Here is a 17,001-nt window from a genome sequence, read left to right as displayed (position 1 = left end):
CCCAAATTTAACAGGGCTAAAACAGTTACTTGTTACTGTAATAATCATTATAGTCTTATCCATGGTCCTCTGCATAGCAGTAGGAGGTGCCTTGTTGTGTTTCCGGGGTACAGGAGATTCCTACAATGAATGGAAAAAGAACCAACTGCGATGAAGACTGGAATCTGGCAAATACTTTGAGAATGTTAGATAAAGAAACATTGTATTAGAATATTAGAATAAGAGCATTAGATAAAGAAACACTGTATTAGAATGGGGTGTAGTAAAAGAATTTACTAACTCTGTAGAAAAGGGGGGACTGAAAGGGGGAAGGGGCTTTTAAGATGCAAAAACAAAAGTTAACTGTTCTATTGCTGAATGCTTCTCCAGCTGAAAGTTAATTGTTGCGGAACGCTTATCTAGCTGCTGTGTAAAATAATTAGCAAGGAGGCCTGGAATCCACCTGCGAAGGACAAATTCCTGATAAGGATAGAAAATTGTCTCAAGAACCAGCTAAAACCAACTTTGCAGTTTGGACAAGTATCAAGAGATAACTGAGTCTGCACAAAACCAAAAGGTTACTAGCGGTGACGAAGAGGAGCCAGCAGCCTTCATCTTTATGACCCCTGATGACCACCACGAGGAGGCACTGGGCAAGCTCAGGTGGGAAAGATTTATGGAAACAACTTTTTTGGCTAATTTTAATACGAAGCGCGGAAAGGTCATGCATATGTATAGGCATATTGGGAAATCTTACGCATATGTAATGCTTTACTGTATAAATCCAAGACAAACTATCACACAGGGACACACGACTTTGGTGGGACTACCCCCCATACTGCCCAACGCTGAATAAACATACCTACTTTACAATCTTACAGATTGTGGAGTCTGCTTTCCGCACGTCAGCACGATGGTTGAAATACCCCCAAAAAGTGCTGCATACTATATACAGCAGGCAAAGGCAAAAATAACCCTCCTATCCACACCAGTTTAATTAGAACTTTAAAAAGCTTCACCTCAAATCTTCAGTACAACTGCGACTACAGAACAGCTACAATGCAGTACCAAACACCACCTCTTCAATAGCAATTGAAAGCAACACCTCATTTTCAACACACCTTTTTTAAACAAACACAGCTATACATTCAGTGGAGGATGTGCTTAACACAAGAAGCCTACCTCACATGAAGTGGCTCCTGACTTGTGGAACTCCATGAAAAAAGCAAAACACTAAGAAAAAATGTCAAACTGTGAACAGAATAAAGTTTTGTGGAAGTGTGCGCATGCAAAAAAAATAAGATTTCAGAATGCCTCCTCTCCTGAAATAAACACATACACTTACACTTTATAAAACAGAAATGTTTTTAACGACACTTACAATGACCCTAAAGACAGGAGTTCAGAATCCCCAGACAAATTACAAGCAGAAATGTGACAACCACTCTCTTCCCTCTTCCCCCCGAAATACAGGCTTTTAGCATGTAAAATTTGAGAAGAACTAGTAGCCACAGAAGTATAGGTCATTCCAGGGGGAGCAATAAGCCACAAGTGGAAATCTTAGTAAGATGATGCTCTTGTGGTTGCATGAAATATTTTTGCACTACTTTGCAGTAATAAAATCACCATAATTCCATCAAGATATAGCTTTATAGCACTGTGATTGTGTAATTACTGTATGAAATTGTATTGCTTTGTTTTATAATTTGGCTTATGTTAATTTTCCTTGATTGGCTTTCTCCTTATTGTATTTAACATCTGCAATGTGGACATAATTTGGCATAAGACAAAAAGAAAAATTCACAAATACCACCAAGTATCATAAAACTTATATTTCAGTCGCACAGATAAGACACTAGATGCAATCAAATAATGGTTACATGCACTTGCTGAAATTTTTTTTTAACAAAATAGGAGCTACCTAAGCCATGTCTGCAGCGTACCATTTAAAGCAATGTAATCAGCATCGCTAGCTCTCAACTTGGACAAGAAAAAATTTTCAGTGTTCCTGCACTCCAGCCATTGAGCCCCAGACCTTGGAGACCCCAAGAAGCACAGGGCAGAACTTCAGCTCACTGCAAGTCTGCTGAGTAGCAAAATGGTCACCTGCAACAGCAAACGGACTGGAAGCAACAAAGGGCAAGCCAGCCGCCATGGCAGCCCTGCAGTCACGCACCACAGCGAGAGCCCCCACACTCCCCAGGCACTTGCACTGGCACCGGCCCCAGCACCACCCTGCTGGCGCTCCTTCTCCTCCCAGTCCTTGGGGCAGGTGAAGCAGATCCCAAATTCGCATTTCTTATAAGCTTCTTATTTGCTTCAAAACACAGAGCACAGAGCAAACAGCTTTGTTGCAGAAAGGGGTTCAGGATGGGAACTAAAGGTCTCTTCTAGTCGTGCAATCCAGAGTTAAGCAAGTGTTCACAGGCAATATGAAAAGACACAGTTTCTCCACTTCTTCCCTAAATCTGCTCTAGCGCTGACACCTAGCTATCCCATGCAACCCAGTATGTGCTATGCTGTGGGGGGACTCTTCCCCAGTACTGAACTGTAAAGGAAAAACTATGGTCAAACGCACAAGCAAAAACATCTGAGGAATGCAGCCCAGCCAAGGGAAGGGTTGTTTTGTTCCAGCAGAGCCCTGAGTGGAGGCAGCAGGAGGAGGGGAGGAGACAAGGGGGTGGACAAGGGAGAGACAGAAAACAAGGGAAGTGGCAGCGGACTGCCAGTACGGTCTGAGTATTTTCTTTGAATATTTTATAAAGAAAAGAAAGTAGTATTGAAAAGCTCAAAACATCACAATCTAATTTTCTTTTCTGTCACTCCATTATCTTTCAAACAAGACTGCTGTTCAGCATGACAAAACAAGCATTCACCAAAGAATAAGGATACGGAAAGGCAGAAAAAGTGCTTCTCAACTCAAGTGACTAGTGAAGTCAGGACAGTAATTCTCAGAAAAACACCCCTTTCCTGTCCCCAGACTTTTCCACCTCAGGTTCTTAACTTCACAATGACAGATTTGCAGTGCAAAAAAATCCTGCTTCCTCGTTTAAGCAAAAAAAAATACTTTAAAGCACCAACCAATAAGCACCAAGCACCAGATCTGCTGACTTGAGCATCATGCATTACCAACAGATGAAGCAACACATCACTCAGTCCACACCACTACATACAACACAAATGCAAACTCAAATGGCTCTTTTTAAGCACACACCAACAATGAAGGGGGTCTATTTCCAATTAACACACAGAAGCCTGAAGGGAACAGGACAGCAAATCTGAAACACCTCCATGCATGCAGAAATACAGAGTTTTCCAGGTCCTGTTTTGGTGCTTAAAAGATCACTTATCTGTAAGAAAAAAAAAAAAAAAAGAAAAGGAAGTCTACTATTTTAGGCAATAAAAATGGTAGTAACTCTCACTGGAATGCAAGGGATATCTGTCAGCTAAAATTGTGTATTTGCATCCTATTTTTTGCTAGGAAAACATGACATATGTTTACAAGACTTGCCAGCTCATTTTCCAGACTCACTGCACAAACAGAAGATGGGGCTCTCGTTATCATCTCCATGCCTTCCGGATACTGTGCCTCAGGACAGGAATATGTTCTACCCTCGAATTTATTGAGGCCACTACAGCCCCACAAGTAGGCCTCACTTAGTTGCCTATTTCTGCTGGGGTGCTTGTAAGGAATCAGTTTGACTTAGAAAATAAACTGCCATTATTGCTTCTCTGCTCCCATCCTCTCTTTCAACCTATACTTTCCTAAAAGATGTCCTTCTAGTAATTTTTCAATAGTCTTGCAGCTTTTTAAAAACTCCTAAGCTAATTAAAAATACAGTAAGAGTTTAACAGTCACTTACACTTCACCTTGAGAACAGACCCCCATTCAACGTCCAGTGCAGCTCATTATGAAACATGAGAAAAATTCAGGTATCTTAGTCTCGAGAGGATAGAAACTGCAACACCTAGCCACTGTACAGCTCAGCACCACTTGTCATCCTGTCTCAAACACAGTTCTGACTGCAAGTGCCTGGGAAACAACTTGTCTGCTTTGTCAGCCTGGCAATGCTTGGCCAAAAAGCCTGGTCACTATTCACATGCCTTGCAGTTTCACCAACCTGTAGTTTATGAGTTCCAAGAGAACAGCACCTTCCCAGCCATAAAAAGAAAACTAAAAGGTGTCCTTGGACAAAACTGAGCCTTTGAAAATACCAAGAAATATAATTTTAACATAACTGCCTATTTCATTATTTCATTCTTTGTCCTGTTCCAATAAGCTTCATAAACATTTAAGTAAAGCAAAGAAGAGACAATCTCAGGTTATATTGCAGGGAACCAGTGATTCTATAGTGAAAATAAAGGATATTTTCTAAAGAGCTGACCCAAATCTAAGAATGGCCAGAAACACACATTTGCACGTGCAAATGTTCATATCAACACATATCCAGACAGGAATTCACATCCAGTTAGATCCTGTGTCAGCTAGGCTGGGTATGTACCATGCAACATGTAGAGGCCACTGAAGTTACTGCACAGATAGACTCGCAGGGTTAGGGTAGAAGGTAAAATTATTTGCTTTTTAAAAAATACATACCTGAAATTACCCATCTGTAGTATCAGCTGCATCATTTTACTCATTTAGGTGACTATTTAAAAAGAGAAGGATCCTTTAGCTTCACAGCTCATGTCTGGAAGTAAAGGTTTAATTTGCCTCTTCATCAAATTCCTGTTAATGTTTCAGGAATACTTTCATTTCTCACTACAAGTTCCCAGAGTCATCACCACATAACTCACGTAATTTCTAACTGTCACTGTTAAATTCTCCCTTTCAAATAGCAGAGCAAATAAACCCTCAGAACAGCCATTTACCTAGATTTTTTTTAATTACTCCAATGTCATCAAGTCTCTACATAACAAACATGCAAACTCTGAAAAACGAGGTCACGTATAATACTGTAGACAACATTCTAACTTATTTCTTGTCTGTGCAAAAGAGCATCAAGATGATCCACAAGAAGCAATAAAGAGACAGATTGTGCTCTTCTGCCACACAGTGGAAGTACCGTCAAGATGCTGAGACCTCCTCACCAGCCATGGCCCGATCAGAGACCAGATGCAGGTCCACGATGACCATGAGCTCAGTGTGCCAGAGCTGCATCCTCCCACTTTGGCATTTCTGCATACCTGCCACCAAGCTGCCCGTCTTGCAGAAGTCAACAGGAACAACTATTTGCAAAGCTAGATACATGGTTTAGTCCTAATTCAGTTACTGAACTAGTCTTTATATTCTTCAAGTTCTTACTCTGCTGACAAGGAAATTAAATTATAGTATTAAATAATCAAGTCAATATAGCGAGTTGCTGCCCCTTTTCTCATCCTCACGGAAGACATGCAGAAGACTAATGCTTTTACTTAAAACCCTGAGCAAGAAAAAAGGTAGTAGGAGCTCTTGCTTCTTTGATCTTTTTTTTCCTATACAAAAAAATAGATCTTCGCATCCTTCTGAAGTCAACATTCCACAGCTTCCCTTATATATCCTCATTTTAGCAGGATAAGACAGAAGAGAGCAATAAAAGGCTCCTAGGAAAAAAATTCTAACACCTCACACAAAACATGTTCCTATTGAAGGACAGCGACAGAAAGGCTCATGTTAACTCCCCACCCAGTACCACCATTTCCCTACCATGCTCACGGTAAGTAACAAGCATATACATAAAAAACACAAGCACAAACTTATGGGCCTCAACAAAGCCCAGAAAAGTCGAATGGTATGTCCCCCTCTGTTCCCGGAAGCTTTGGATCAGATGTTTAATTTAGGCTATTTGATTTCACTATTCAACATACAGAGACACAAACATTTTTGCAGCTTCTTAGCAATTTTTCTCTTGCACCTGGGAGGGTGCTTTTCCTACCTGATCTCTCAGTTGTTGAACAGAAGTCTGAAGGCTGAGAATTTGGTTAAAGAGAGGACTCTGCAGCACTGATTTTAATAAGCTCAGTTTCTCCTCGTTTGCAATGTCACCTCGATCCCGAAGTTTTGCCTGTAAGCGCTCCATGGCCTGGAGGGCCCGATGTGTATCTGTAGCGATAATCATTCCTAGTCAGCAGTGGTTTAGAAACAGCCACATACAAGCAGGTAGCAGGTTTAAATGTATCCTCTCTACTATTCAAACTACAGATGACTTGAATGGTTCAGTTCTAAACTAAAATCCCAGCCCAAACATGTCTAATGAATCAGGAAGTCAATGGCAGAGCACACGACAGAAACCAAGGAAAATTACATTTTTGTCCATCAAGAACCGGGTTACAAAAGTAAAAGAGCCTTCATTAAAATTCAGTTACAGGAACTGTGGCTACAGACCACTGTAAATAAGTAGTGACAAAAATTGCCATAATAGAAAACATTTGCCTTTTTCATAAGAACTTTTTAAATTCTAATAAAGATTAAAATGAAATCAAGACAACAGGCTAAAAATTAAATACACTAAACGAAAGATGGTACACCTTGTGTTTTCAAATACAAAATACAAAAACCCAAATACATCACATATTTTTAAGCACAGTAGATATTTTTTACAGAACCTCAGCAGTGTATAAAAATTTCCTAAGTCTATTATGCACACCTCACTTGGCCACAAAAACATCGTCATACAAATAATAATAAAAAAGATTACCAATTGTTTCCAACATGTTTTCTGTTTCTCAGCTTCTATTCCAATAATGGTACAGTATTTCCCTGAAAAATAACAGAAAGGGAAAAGGGTCACATTTATAGAAGCACGAAGCTCTGAAGGAGAAGAAAAAAATTTGACTTCTGGAAACAAGAAACAGCCCCACAAAATAACAATCCCCAAAAACCATATTCTCCTGGATAATTAAACTAACCTCAGAGGTGACCATATTCCGAGTCACTTTGGAGCTTAAAACCTGCCTAAAAATAGCTTTTAGGAATATACTTTGTAATGTTTTTGCATTTCCATATCAAAGCTGCTTTCTGCATACTGTTACACAACATGTCCTGCATTGCTTTAATCAGAAGCTATGAATCATAGCTGTCACTGATACTTTACACAGTTTCATTGCTTTCCCTTTCAGTGATTCAGAAAAAATATTCCCTAAGGGATCTGTTTTCAAGCTCTATGTTGACAATTTCAGGTGCATAAGCCATAGCACACTTTTTGAAGTCATTTTTTAAAAAGGAAAGTCACGTAAGTCACAAAGTCTTCATGCTACACAGGCTTGCAGGACTCTCACAGTACAATCTCCACTATTAATGCCTATTGGAATTGAGACTCAGACCTAGACGACAGCTGAGTTTTCAGGCAGGAAATTCTACACTGCAAGGAAGAAACTCTGAAATTGCTTTCTATATTCTTTTTTGTTGCTTTTGGGGATTTGGGGTTTTTTTTTTTCAACAGTGTCCCCACAATTGCTCAGAAATTCATAGTGACGGAACAGTTTTAATGGAGATGGATAGCTGAGGAGTTCAAATATCATTGCAGGTATATGAACCGAGCTATGTATTTTATCACCTTATCTTTCACAATGGTGCCTTGGCTTTCTTGATACCAGGAACGCACTTCAGTATAGCTCCCCAGCTTGAATCTGGTGACCTCAACAATATGCAGGGGGTTGTGATCTCTAAGCACTCAGGAATAATGAGGTTTTCTTGAAACTTTGAAGAAAAACAGGGAAAAGAATGGTGTTGACAGGTCTCTGGGTAAGACAGCCTAACTAAAATCCAACAGGACCATTAGCTATAGAACCTGAGCAAGACAAGCATGAATCAATCTTCACAATAAAACCAAGAAAACAGCTGTTAACATAGATTCACTTAGAAGGAACACAAGCCACGATGAACATTTTGACAAGCCTATATTATGTGCAGTTTGTGTAGAAAACCCAAATTAAGTGGGTTTAAAACGTTTTCAAGTTCCATCGCCAAGACTTCCATAGCTTCGATACGCCTGAGGCTTCATATCAGTTCATTTTATTGCATTTGAATTTGCCAATACATTGGTATAGAATCACTGATCATCCTTTTTAGCACAATGTACCACCTAGGGACAGACATCAAATCCTTTAAATCTGACTTTGTCAAAGTAATGTTACTCCATGATCCAAATTATGCATATCAGTAATAAATAAAACCAAGACTTCATTATTTCCTCTCTTGGCAAGGCAAATCCCAGCACACGATTACTAGACCTGAAAACCAGACCAAGTACCTTGTGTTTTCACCTTGTCACTCTACAAAAACAAGACAACAAAAAAATCTGTTTTACATGGGAAGGGCTAGATGAGATTCTTTAAACATTATGAAGGAAGCTGGCTTCCCAAACCTTAACCACTCATAGCTTTTCCTTTTAGATTAACAAACTACTATCACATCTTCAATTCAGAGCCCCTATTTACAAACTGAGGCGTTTATGTCATGTTCACAGGTGTTCTCAGTGGCAATGCACACCAAAGCAGTTCTTTCCTCTTTCACCATTCCAGTTCTTCCTCTAGTGTTACTCTTGGGGATGTGCTGTGGATGCAACCAGAGAACTGTGCAAAATAGAAGATGTCAAGTATTTCTCAGTCATTTAAGTGCCACAATCCTGTCTATCACAGTACTATACACACAAGCACATAGCATCATACGTTCAACTCTCAAGTTCTGAGGAATCTAATCAGGAAAAATACAGGGTTACTGTCCTGTTTTAGCTCCCTGAGAACCTCAACAAGAGATGCAGCTGTAAAAAGTCCATGTCTTTTGGAGTAGCTGGATATTGCTTTATATAATAATTCAACCTGCCTAAAACCTCATTCTTAAGTGTGCTGTGAAAGGCATGTTTTACAAGTAACAGAACAGACAAGGTCAGCACTGTGTTCATGCAATCCCAGAGGTACAAACTCTGATGATTTATAATGGAAGCTTTCTAAAAGCAGACACAAGTCCCAAACATACTCTACAGAGGTAGATGATCCTATCTAATTTGCAATGAAAAGAAGTCCTTAGCTCTGCAAAGGGACTCATTATATACTTTCTATTGACCACATGCTTTAGAGGTAGGAATACTGCTCCAGAGCTATCTTAGCTTCAGCAAATCCATTCTTAACTCTCAGTTTAACTGTCCTTATTTTGTCTTTATGTTAGCAGGGAATCCCTCCCCAGATGACAAGCTTAATGCTTTTGTCGATTGCAGCACTAAGTGAGAGCAAGACTGAAACTACTATCAGGAAGTTTTCCTTCAGGACGCTTCCTCTGATGCAGAAGGAATGCAAAAGGCACACCAGCATTTCTACAAGTCGCAGTCCAAGATAACTCCTGTTCATTCCGCCCACACTCCGAAATGGCAAAAAACCACGTGACTGTGCTCCTGCTGTGCCACATCCATGCTAATAAGTGGGATCTGTCAGCATCAGCTTAGTGGCACATTAACATAGCCGAAGTACAACGGAAGCAAGCATGCATCTTTCCAAAACGCACCACAGAGACATTCCCATAACACCACACAGCTGCAACTCCTGGCCTCTAAACCAGTTTGCTTCTAGGTATTTTCACAGTAACGTACTGGGGGAGACGTACGGAAGCATCCATGATTATTTCTCGAAAGGCTTAAGTCTATCATTTGCTATAGTGAATATTTCTATGATGCCATCACAGACTTCTAGATACACAAATGGGAAGTTTAATTCTGATTCTCCCATTTTGCTTACTCCTGGCAGTCTGTATCACAGGAGTCTGAGCCAAAACCAGCCCTTCTATACATGATACAAATACTGTTCACACCTCAAAGAGCTTACTAGCTTAGCTCAAAGTAGATTTAACTATTTTTGTATTTCAGTGCAAAAGTTCATTAAACTCTTCACTGTAATAAGAACACAGACTGAGTTAGACTTATCGGCAACTTGAAGAAATACTGTTAAATGAACAGCAAGTTAAATTAACTTTTGAGTATTAAAACCATAGATACCTGAAAGATATGGCTTTAAAAAAAAAAAAGGCACCTTCTCTTTTTCCTCCTGTTTTGTAACAGGAAACTAGAAAACACAAGTAACTTTAGACAGATACATGGTGGGAAACATGCCACCTTCTACTAAATATACACAAAAGTTAAAGATGGTCCCTTTCAAACTTGCACTTCTGAAATTTGATTCTTCCCATGCTAAAAAATAAAAACGTGTTTTATACACACTTCTGCACTCTTTATGCTGCCTTTCTTCTTCATGGTCAACTGCCAGAAAACAGTTGGCATGCTGCAGCTCTGACTTCTTTGTGCCCACTCCTAAAACACTAAAAACTACAGGTGTCAGAATTTTAAAAAAAGAGACATGAAATTTATGTTGATCACCTCCTTTCCACTGCAACCACACAAGCCACTTAGCTAAACAGCCAAAAGACCAATGAAAAGGGAAAGATAACCCACTTTCAGTGATTACTCTTTCACACCTGATCCTACAGGGATCCTAGAGTTTCCTAGAAGGAAACTTACTCTGTTTCGTTGACAGATAGTCCATCTACTATTTCACAAAGCTATTTCAGATAATACCCTGGAGACTAATGCTTACACCACTGTACTAGCAAACACGCAGTGCCAAAGATAGAAAACACAGTAATAGGCTTTGCCCTGTATCTTCTGCATTATTTCAAGTGCTCTGAGGATACAGAGGAAATGCCTATCTTAAGAGTGATCCCTAGGCCCAAACTTTGGCTAGGAGTTGCTTTGAGATGAAAATTAAATCTGTATCAATTAAGCAGCATCGTAATCACAATATGCATTTTATAGCTGCTAAAAAGAATATTTCAAAACTTCTACTCTAAATTTCAATGCCTGGGCCTGGATTTGGCTGGGCTAGCAATATCCTTTTATACTTGATTTTTATCCTGTGTCATTTCCCTCCCCTGCTTTCTGGCTATCACTCAAACAGGCATATTGTGTTAGCACTGCCTGGCACAGGAATGGAAATCAAACCATACAGGAAGTGGAAGATAATAATTACTGCTAAATCTTCTGCTTTGCCTGCAATGTCCAGGAGCTCTTCTGTTTCACCCAGTTACCACTGGCACACTGGCTACCATCCCCAGGTTAAGGTGATCCCCAGATTCCTTGAGGGGGGTCTTGTCAATAGACAGGCAAGGGAAACCATTCACAGTAAATTGAAAGATCTCACACCTTTCTATGTACTCTTCCACTGTCACAAAGGCAATTTTGCTGTTGCATACAGCACTTTCTAGGATTACGAGCAATATTACAAGGACTTCACAACTGTAGCCCAACTGGTACAGCCTTCGCTACTCGTAATGAGGTACTCTGAGCACAAAGCAAAAGGGTGTGGAAGTAAACATGGGATAGCAGTGACCAACAGGGAAAGGAAGATAAGCAAAAACAAGAAGTGGAAAGGACAAAAGAAGGGGGAAAAAGGCTAGCCTACTGTTTTACTGACAGGACACAAACTCGCCAAATTAACATCAACCGCTTGGTTTCATCAGCCAAGAGGCCCTTGACTGCACCCTTCAGGATGACAGAAGAGGGAATTGATTCAAATTAAGGATTTAATACAATCAAAATGAATGTGCAGTGCTCCACAGGGAACAAAGTAGATTTCCACTGACTACCTGGACTGTAACAGGCAAGCACAAGAAGCCTGAAATTTACATTGAAAAGCTATGCTAATGAAAAATGTTGGGAAACATTCAAAGCAGAAAGTAAAAAATAAAGGCAGTAAAAAGAAAGTAAAAAGGGAGTTCAGAAACTAATGCACAGCCTGTATTAAAACTATAACCAATTTTGCTTGAAAAGTGAGGTTACTAGCCTCTTGAAATTTAGCACAACACATGAAAAAGATGCAAAGAGACCACAGTAGTGGCTCTGTATGTTATTGTGATAGAGCTGAGCAGCATTACGTATTTTGAACAACTATGAAAATAGAATTTTGAACATCCAACTGTTTTTACCCTTCTGTACTCATCACAGTAATGTATTAAGGAAATTTACAATGCTTTTGTATGAACAAGCAGTCTATTTTCTGTGTTTAATTAACAATGTTCTGTAACACTGTAACGAGCACTACATAAGCATAATATCCATGTTAGCTGATGTGCAAGTTACAACTGCAACTGGGAAATGGGCCTAAAGTATACTTAATGCTTTCACCTACTGATAAATGTGTGTGATACAGAGTATTCAAAAGTAATTTGTAAAAGGTATTGCAGAAACAACATAGTAGGGGAAATTCTTCTGGTGGGGTTTTCTTTGGTTAAGGAAACTAACAGATCATCTGTTTACAAAAAAAAATACCTTTCAGAAATATTTTGAATTGAGATTAACTGGAATCACTTATCACTTTTACAGGATTAGCTTCAGAAACTGAAAAGCAACTTTTTGGTATATGCAGAATATATGCAGCACTACATATACTCAATTTATATATGAAACCTAGGTGTGGCTGGTATTGCCTCTTTATGTTTTAAGCATAGGCAATTGATTACCATATTCATTAAACTCAGTTAAACTTGATGAAACATAGTTTCTACAGCAGTTGCACCTGGTAAGGTATACTGGATTCTTCACTGAGGTAACAACAGCATACATAAATGAATACATAAGAAGCCCACTGAACCATTGCCAGTAAGCTTCAACAAAGCGTTGCTATTTTCCTTACAAACTCAAAACACAAACTTCTCATTGTATACTGTGACAACAATGGGCGAATAATGCAGAAAACCATTACAGCGTGTAAGAAGACTACCATGCAAGGTGTCTCAGATGCAAGGACAGGATCTGAAAAGCCTATGAAAGAAATACTCCAATACTGTCTAGGTAAAAATGGCGTATTTATATACTGACTTTGTTGGTAATGCCAACAGTGAAACAAAACTGTCCTTACCAATGATGATACAGTATACTGCTACCATGGCATTGCATCGGCTTAAACTGCTTCAGCAGGGTGCTCAAATATAAAGCCAATTAGAAAGTTCACGGGATACGCTCCAAAAAATCTTAAATTTTCTTACACGAAACATGGAGCAGATAATTAAAAGGTCTTCCTAATCATTCTCAGTACACTGATTAAAGTATTATCTATTAAAACAAATGCATTTACAGCAATCTGCGTGACAGAGAAGTTGTATGGCATTCCTCTCTGAAGAATTCACAGACACAGAGCCAGATGGAATACAAATATCATCCATTAGTAAGTAAGTAGTGCAGTTCTCTTCTACCTGGTGCTGATATTAACTTTCCTAGTGTACTTTTGTGCTGAGAGAGGGGAGAATGTAACCAGTGCCTTATGACAAAGCTTCTTGAAAGCACAAAGGAAGCCATTAGAAACACCAGTACTGATCAGTAAATGTTACGTACATATTACTGTTAACAAGATAAGGAGAGTAAAAAGTATAGAGTAAAAAGTATGTATACTAAAAATGGATAACAATTTTGAAAATAAAAAAACTAAAGTTATGTCCTCTGGCATAAAAAATGTTTCTAGTTAAGGTGGGTATGTCCTGAGATATTTTCATTCTGCATTCTTTCCTTCTAATGTTATATTACTTTCCAATTCCACGGGAGCATAAAACAACGTTTCCCAAAAATATTTTACCACTTTCCCCTTTTCCAGCTTAGACTGCTCCCTCCCAGCGAGTTGCTGTTATCTTGGAAAACCGCAGTAGTGATATGTAAACCACAAGGCATTACACAATAGACTTCCGCAGCAGCAGATTTCAGTCCCTTCAGCTTGGTTATGGTAAACCACTGTTCTGCTCCTGCAAGAGACTGTTGCTACCCTTTCTGGCACCGAAGCCAGTAAGGACATCTTTCTCTTCAACAGCTTGTACTGACAAAATCTTCTGCATGTGTTAAGAAGCAAAAATATAAACGGATGAGGCAGTGTTTATAAAAGCCAAAGAAAAGGAAAACGAAAAAAAAATACAACACTGTTCAGCCAAATGGCAAGACAAATCTATTCAGTGTGGTATACGGAATTTAAACGGTCGTCTTTCGTGAGAGTTTGACTTCTTTCTTTCTCTCTTTCTCTCTGTTACTCTTTCCAGTAGCATAGGGAGGTACTGGCGGTAAAGGGGGGGGGGGCCGGGGGTGGTGGTCACTGCACGAGGAACAAGGCACCCCCAAAAGCCGACCCTTCCCCTCGCACAACCAGACCCTCCGAAGAGCACGAGGCTCGCGCCCCGCCATTCCGCTTCTACGCTGCCAGAACGGTCTCGTTTGAGCGCGGAGCCGGGGGATGCCGGAGCCGACACCAGCACAGCAACAGGTACCGGGCCAGGGCACCGGCGGCCGCCGCAGAGACAACCAGGGCCGGCTGCGGCTCCCAGCGAGCCCCGGCGCCGCCGGCTGCACGAGGGCCGTTGCGCCCGGGACCACCCGGCCAGGAAGCCCAGCCCGGGCCGCAGCCGCCCTCAGGGGTCTGCGGCAGCGGGAGCAGTGAGGAGAGGAGACAGCATGGCACGGTGCCGCCGGGGTTAAAAGATGGGGCGAGCACGGCTCTCGGCCGCGGCAAGCTCGGCTTTTGTTTACGTGCGGGCGACCGACTCCCCGCCAGGCCGCCCGAGTCCGCGGACCGCCCGCCCGCCGCAGGCCGGAGCAGCGGCCCGCCCCCACCCCACCACCGCTCCCCGTCTCCCCGGACAACGCGGCCCGGCCCCGGGCGGGATGGGGGGTGTGGGGAGCAACAGGCTCGGCCCCGCCGCGGCTCCACGGCCTCTCTCCTCCTCCAGCCGCCCCCCCCCCCCCCCCGGCAAAGCCCGGCGGATCAACACAACAGTAATAAATACAAGTTCGCGTTTCAAAAAGCTGCTTAAAACTCCGGCGACGCGTGGAGCCCCTCCCCGCCGCCCCTCCCCGCCGCCCCGCAGGTCGACCCGGGTGGGCTCGCCCCGCTCCCCGGCGCCCCGCTTACCCCGGCGGCTCGGCGGGCCCCGCGGCCCGGTCCCGCTCCCCGCCTTCGGCCTTCCCGCCCCCAAGTAACGGCGCCGCACCGAGCCCAGCCAAGCCCAGCCGAGCCGCGGGGGCAGCGCGCTCGGGCACGCCCCGGCGGCCTGAAACCTAATCCTGCCCCGCCGCCCCCCGGCCCCGGGGTCCCCCCCCCCCCACCTCCACCGGCGGGTCTCCGGGCGCGGCGCCCCTCGGGGCTGGCTCGGCCGCCAGATCGCAGTGCGGAGTGGGACTGCGGCGCGTCCCGGCAGCGGGGGGCGGCGGGGGCAGGGGGGCGCGTCTGAGGGCTCGCCGGCCCGCTCCCGCCCCGGCCTCTGGCGCCGCAGCCCCTCCGGCACCGCTGCTTTCCGCAGGCCGCGGGCGAGGCGGCGGACGGGGCCGAGCGGCGGAGCGTTCGCCTCGCCGGCGCTGACGCCCGGAGCTGGGCTGCCCTGGTTTTGCCTCCCCGGCTGACCGAGCCGCTGGCGCCGCTTGCTGTCGGGGTGCCGAGCCACATCTAGCCAGGCCTGGCCCCGCGGTGGGCCGGGGAGGCTGCCCCCTGCCGCCCCGCCAGCCGTCGGCTTTACCCCTGCCCCTTCAACAAGATAAGCCTGGGCTAGAGCTGGGGAAAATGGGAAACGTTAGGAAATGTTAAAAAAAAAAAAAAAAAAAAAACCATAACCCATGAATTAGACAAAATGTTGAATAAGGTCATAGCGCTAATGAAAGGATGATTTTTCCTCCAAGCAACAGCTGGTTGGTATCTTAACTAAAAGGAAAGGCGCTGTGTACCTCCCACGCACGTACATACATTGTAAGAATAAAGCACACAATGCAGCAGTGTTTGCAATTGCCCAGACGTTCCGCAGAAAGTGGAAGTACTGTGCTGTTTGTTAACTTTGCTTCACCTAACAAATGTTATCGGGATCGCGGTCTCCCCTTTTCCTTGCCAGGAGAAAAATCTTTGTTGTAGATGCGCTGAGGCACCTGCGTTGAGGTAACATTCTGCACAGGGACGGGAAGCCGAGCTGTTCGGCTGGCTACGCCGGCCCGGGGTAAGGTCTTCATCTGCTTGCCTTCCGGTTTGGTGCTTTTTCCAAATGGATTTTAGCTGTAAGCATCATCATAGTAAAGTGATAGTTGTTTTGGGTGGTGTTTTTTGTCCCACAAACAATTTAAAGCAAGTTATTGTTTTGGAGATAAAATGGAATGCTGCCCTGTTTATTTGAGAGAGGATCAATAAATGCAATCCCTGTGCAAACGCTTCCACAAGCAGAACATTTATCATGTAAACTTCAAGAAACACAGCTCTTTGTACATTGCATGAATTTTTTTTTCTTAATTTGGAAGATTAACTTCTGAAAAAAACTGACCCTCCAAACAATATTTCTCTTGCTTATTACAGTTGGCAGATTGAAGAACTCCAACGATTAGCTGCCTTTTCCTCTGCTGTGTATTAAAATGTGCACATAATTACACCAGTTTAACAATCATTCTTCCACTTCTTAACTAAGAAAAAAATATTTTCAGGATTTTATTCACAGGTTATATTGTTCAGCGTGTGCTGGTGAGCATATTGCTTTTTTAAATAAAATGTAGAGGCTCTGTTTGCTATACTAGGACATTGGATGTGCTATAAACTGTCCCCCTGGCTTTCTGTGTTACATGAGCCTTTACTGAACCCAGAATGAAATCTTAAAAACAAGGTACAATTCATATATCATTGTTCAATAAATAAGCCACAGGAGATTAGATAGGTGCAAAATCAGCTGTTATTTTTTTCTGTCGCTCAGGCTTTAAACATGGCATCCCACTGAAGTAAAATATAGTGATTCCAGTAAGCTTATTTGGAGCTAAAAACAGGTCAAAATTAGGTGCAATGGTACTTCACTCCAGATGTATAACAACATCAGCTGTTCTTCCTAGTGCAGTCTGTGTTTGTATGGGATATACCTTTCAGGTAATTTTTTAACATGCAAACTGCTAGTCTCAAGTAGAATTGCATTTTCAATTACATTCAGATTTTGTCAAGTCCCTTGAAGTATGTATTAAGTAGATTATACCTACTGAAGTTCAAAACATTGTGCTACCTTAGGCCTTG

At 42.4% G+C, this 17,001-nt stretch overlaps 1 protein-coding gene across 32 annotated transcripts in view; it reads right to left on the bottom strand.

The window, feature by feature from the left end:
* MPDZ (multiple PDZ domain crumbs cell polarity complex component) overlaps positions 1–15,384 on the bottom strand; it is a 103,737-nt gene extending 88,353 nt beyond the window's left edge. For 9 of the 32 annotated variants that reach the window (XM_075079661.1, XM_075079669.1, XM_075079670.1 and 6 more), the window contains exons 1-3: positions 15,081–15,383; positions 6,657–6,718; positions 5,895–6,061 (exon numbers count right to left, since the gene is read on the bottom strand). In XM_075079661.1, the coding sequence (XP_074935762.1) occupies positions 5,895–6,061; positions 6,657–6,672 (183 nt within the window). In that variant the 5' untranslated portion in view covers positions 6,673–6,718; positions 15,081–15,383. Of the gene's footprint in view, positions 1–5,894; positions 6,078–6,656; positions 6,719–14,886; positions 14,991–15,080 lie in introns of those variants that run through there. The other 23 variants (XM_075079659.1, XM_075079666.1, XM_075079683.1 and 20 more) reach the window with 6 other exon arrangements.
* Positions 15,385–17,001: the final 1,617 nt, after the last annotated feature.

Source organism: Phalacrocorax aristotelis, chromosome Z (genome assembly GCF_949628215.1).
Source record: "Phalacrocorax aristotelis chromosome Z, bGulAri2.1, whole genome shotgun sequence".
Taxonomy (NCBI): domain Eukaryota; kingdom Metazoa; phylum Chordata; class Aves; order Suliformes; family Phalacrocoracidae; genus Phalacrocorax; species Phalacrocorax aristotelis.
This window is presented reverse-complemented; position numbering and strand designations above follow the sequence as displayed.